The sequence below is a fragment of the Loa loa genome, assembly GCF_000183805.2.
Source record: "Loa loa unplaced genomic scaffold supercont3.626, whole genome shotgun sequence".
Taxonomy (NCBI): Eukaryota; Metazoa; Nematoda; class Chromadorea; order Rhabditida; family Onchocercidae; genus Loa; species Loa loa.
In genome coordinates, this window is record NW_018108806.1 from 12,242 (window position 1) to 17,009 (window position 4,768).

The 4,768-nt window shown below is 26.8% G+C and overlaps 2 protein-coding genes across 2 annotated transcripts; both read right to left on the reverse strand.

The window, feature by feature from the left end:
• Nucleotides 1-301, reverse strand: LOAG_09690 (hypothetical protein; the record flags this gene model as incomplete). The annotated part of the gene is made up of 2 exons (XM_003145217.1): nucleotides 1-92; nucleotides 262-301. 2 exons carry the CDS (start codon nucleotides 299-301, stop codon nucleotides 1-3), a joined length of 132 nt encoding a protein of 43 aa, XP_003145265.1.
• A 1,974-nt stretch (nucleotides 302-2,275) lies between these two features.
• Nucleotides 2,276-4,320, reverse strand: LOAG_09691 (hypothetical protein; the record flags this gene model as incomplete). Its single annotated transcript, XM_003145218.1, has 6 exons — nucleotides 2,276-2,366; nucleotides 2,587-2,694; nucleotides 2,954-3,000; nucleotides 3,150-3,298; nucleotides 4,040-4,173; nucleotides 4,295-4,320. The coding sequence occupies 6 exons, from the start codon at nucleotides 4,318-4,320 to the stop codon at nucleotides 2,276-2,278; spliced, it is 555 nt and encodes a 184-aa protein (XP_003145266.1).
• Nucleotides 4,321-4,768: the final 448 nt, after the last annotated feature.

The following is a 4,768-nucleotide window of genomic DNA, read 5'->3' on the forward strand; positions in this document are numbered from 1 at the left end:
TTATTGAAGCATTTTAACGATAGATTTATTATTCCCATGATATGCAAATGTGCATGACAGAACCATTGAACATTGATGAATGGATAGATAAACTGAAATAATGAATAGGCGTATTGAAATAATGGATAAATATATTGAAATAATGAATAGGTATATTGAAATAATGGATAGATGTATTGAAATAATCGATAGGCATATTAAATTAATTGATAGATATACTGAAATAATGAATAAGCATATTGGAATAATGGATAGACATACCGAAATAATGAATAAGCATACTGAAATAATGGATCGACATACTGAAATGCAAAATACATATACTAAATTACTAAATAAATGAATAGTTGTTTATGGTAAACAGATACGTCAAAATCATTCAGACAACTAAAAACAAAAATTATGAAAACAAAAATGAAATATCATTTTATCATAGAGCTTAATTGATAATCTACCTCAAATGTAATTTTTTTTCTATCTTTTCTTCATTTTCCCAATATGTATACTTTCATTATTACTTATCCATTAATTTGTGCTGCACATTCAATCTTTTCGAATTGCAAAAGTAGGAAATTTTTCGATTTATTTTTTCTTAAAAAAAATTTCAAAATTGTACATTTAATAAATGAAAAAAATAAATTAGAAATGAATAAACAAAATGGAAAATGTTCATTAACTTTTAATACTTTTATTATAAACGATAATTTCTTTTTATCTTTATTTTCCACTTTTTTTTTTTTTTTTTTTTTTTGATGACAAAGTTTCTTTGCTTCTGTAAACTATCAATTTTTTTTCTTTTTCAGCAATTTTGATTTTAATTTCTTGTTTTATAAATTATTCTATTCCATTACTTTTTTCTTTTTAATATCAGTTTTATTAAAACAAGCTAATACAGGGAAAAATATTTTGTATATTTTCATTTTTTGCAATCAATCGATCAATTTATTCATTGATATATTTTGTATTTGTACAGCAGTTGTTGCTATCATTTGATTATTATTTCTATCAATTTCAAGCACAACAAAATTTTATTTATGAAAAAGAAAAAAAGGAAAAATGCAAATTTGACTCCAATTAATTTGATATCTTTCTTCATTCCCTTTTTTTTTTTCTCATTATTACTTTAAAATTCAAAATGATAAGAAATAATTGCTCGATATTGACGCAAGATAATTAAAACATTCTTCATTTTTTTTAATCTCTTAATTCTAGTTTACCTTCATTTAAAATTGAAATTTGTGATTTAAATTTTGTGACAATTGTAGTGAATAATAAAAAGTTTTGTATGAAATAAACAGATTGTATCACATAGGTTATGTTGATAAGTCTCCGGTTAATGAATATTATGTTTTGATTGATGAAACATAATACAATTAGCATCTGTTAAGTGATTTGTTAATTAGACTGCTAACAAGTATTGATTAAGTTTAATTTAGTATATTTTGTTTGTAATTTTTATCTTTAATATATTAAGACAGCAGCAACAACAACAACAACAACAAAATATAGCTGCAATATTAATGACACTGTTAGCAATGCTACAGGCGAACTGATAATAATGTAATCCAAATGGTGTTATTACTTTAAATTATTTCATTTTATCATTTTCTTTTCTTCTTTTCTAATGAGTCACTCAATACTTTGTTAATTTTTTACTCAGAAAGCTAGTAAAAATTTTATTGTTTCCTAAACAATATATTTGCAACAGCAAAAAAAAAAGAGCTCAATGATTGAGTAATTAACAGTCAACTTTATTGTAAATTATTCTAATTTCAGTTTCTGTCGTTTAATTAATAAATTTATTTGATTAAAAAAAAAAGTATAGCAGTGATCATATTTTAAACGTAACAAAATTGATTAATTATTAAAATGATTTCAGGATGTTACAGTCATAAGTAAATAATATTTAATTGAAATGTCTTGTGAAATAACAGAAAAAACAAGAATTGTATTCGAAGGTAATGATCATCTGAGTGAGTGGTTTAAATTCAGGAAAAGATTGAGGGATTGTGGGATGCAAAAATCATTCGATATATATGTATATGTATATATATATATATTACATGTTCGAATGTTAGAACATATATATATTTATAAAAATCTTGGTTTTTGGATATCTTAAAATTAATTTAATAACAAAATATTAATATTAAAATATTAAAATATTAAAAATATTAAATTAATTTAATAAAGAAATATTAATCAAATACTTTTCTAAGCAGTTCTTCTCCAGTAACAAACAAATGATAACAACTAATTATTATCATTCGCGTTATTAGCTAAGCAATTCTGTGTTGCTTTTCATATGCAACGCTCCAAAATCATTTTGCTTTATTCTTTGAGAGAATGTCGCTATTTGTAATTCACTAAATTAAATAAAACATTAAAGTAAATATTTGCTAAACTAAATCAGCAATCGCTAAATCAAACAACCATCAAATTAAATAAGCATTAAATTAAAATATTAAAAATTAAATAAGCATTTAATTAAACCAAACAATCACTGTTGGACTAAATAATCACTAAATCGAGCTAAATAAACACCAAATCAGGCCAAATAGCCATTAAATGGAACTAAATCATTACCTGACTACAAATTGAGCAGGATCACGTATCACGTAGATACGATATGGTGGTGTTAAAATTACCGCATTTGCTAGCATAAAGAAAATCACGTAAAAGATATGGAAACTGCTAGAATTAAACGTTCAATTATTGATGTCATTCATTTTATCTCGAAAGTTTCAACTTTTCGTAAAGTTTGGAGCTTCAAAAGTTTTCAGGACTCAATCTTCTTAGAACGCTTCAGCAAGTTTAATTTTGAACTTCAATTTTATAAAAGAGTAAATTAATGTCATTAATTAATGAAAGATGTCAACTCGCCTCTTTCTTCCATTCCAGGAATTTAACAAATCTCTTGTAAATACTTCGGCAAGTTTAACAGCCCTTTCACCGCAAACTTGGAAAAGTTTTGCATGCAACGTTATGCTTGATACGAAGCTGCAACAGACGAAATATTGTAATGCAAGCGCGAAATGGGATATTCAAAATTGCGTTTTTTTTTTTTTGAAGGAGTAAGATGTGGTGATTTGTGCTAGTTTTAGTAGAAATATTTCATATTATTAATGTCGACATAATTGGTTGCATACGTGCATTATCTGTAATGCAAGTGCATGATGCATATAACAATGATTAAGCACGTAGTGCACGCAGAAATCATCATGCATGTAATTACTTCGTCGTGAGTATGCATAATAGAACGATAGCATATGTTCATGCATAATGCATGCATTTGCGACTGCAATACATAAATGCATGTATGAGTGATAATAAACGCTCATGTAGATTGTAATATATAAAAATCACTTTATTGGTAAGCTCAATGATTAATTCAATTTGGGTTAAGTTTATCTTCATCAAATGATGTATGCATATGTGGTACACATATACATTCATTTACACAAACTATGCACTTCTCACTTATACATATCATGCATTTTTCATTTGTACGAAGCACGCACTTTTCATTTATGCAGAGCATGCACTGTTTATTTACACAAAGCATATATTTCTCATATATATGCATGTACTAAGGATAAAACCATGCACGTGAATGTGCTTGCATCGATTGGGCATATGTTCACTGTATACTTAGCCTCAAACGTGATCATTTCAGCCAAGCATGGACAAATTCGTGAAGAGAATCCCGAAAAAACATTTGGAAGAAAGTACTGGATCTAATTCCACTTCTGTAATTCGTTAACTTTTCACTATAATTATTCTTTCCTTCAAAAAAAAAGAAAAAATTATGTTATAACAGGTCATCATTATATCGTTGATGTTAGATAGATCTTTAACGTAAAAGCGTAATGTTTTGGTCAACTTGAAATGCAATTACTTAAGGATATCTAAAGCCACTAGAAAACGAAAAAGCTGAGTGTGAAATTTGACGATATAAATTTAGTTGAGTCCGTGATACTTGAAATTGCATCCTTTATAATAAAGGAACGATATAATTACAGTATCGTAGTTCACTAACATGAATGCTCGAAATTACATGTAGATTTTTCTTTTTTGTGAAGTAAGTGGGATGATAATAGCTTATATCCACTCTCTGGTTGCTCATGAATTTTTGTAAGTTCAGTTTTTAGGAGATTTATCTTATCCCAAAAACTGAATATATATTTTGGAGGTTTTTCAGATAAACACTGCAAATATGGAGATTTCCACTGAGAATAATAGAATTTCAAAAAAAATTTTGACTGAAACAATGTGTAACGCATTCGACAGTAACCTGCAGGTAATAATTGTTGGCGACATTTCATAAATTTATCTTCTAAAACTGGCCTGGGCATCTGGCGGCTCCCCTTTTTCTGCCCGCGAAGCCGTGGGAGAAGCCTGCAACCCTCTCCGGTGCTCTTTGAATTTTTCCCAAGTTTTAATCAATACTGCTTTTATAAAGTAGTTTTCTAAGTTATCTATTTTTCTTTTGTCATACCATAAGCAGGCATGCCAGTCTAATCCTAAATCAAAATCCTCCAATGTTAAAGTCTGTTAATCTTTCATCGAAAGTTCATCATCTCAGCGTTGAATAATGATATAATTAATCCTCCACACTTTCAGTGAATCAATTACGAAGTTTCATTTACTACTTTTTTAGAGGGGTAGTATATATATATATATATATATATATATATATATATATATATATATATATATATATATATATATATATATATATATATATATATATATATATATATATATA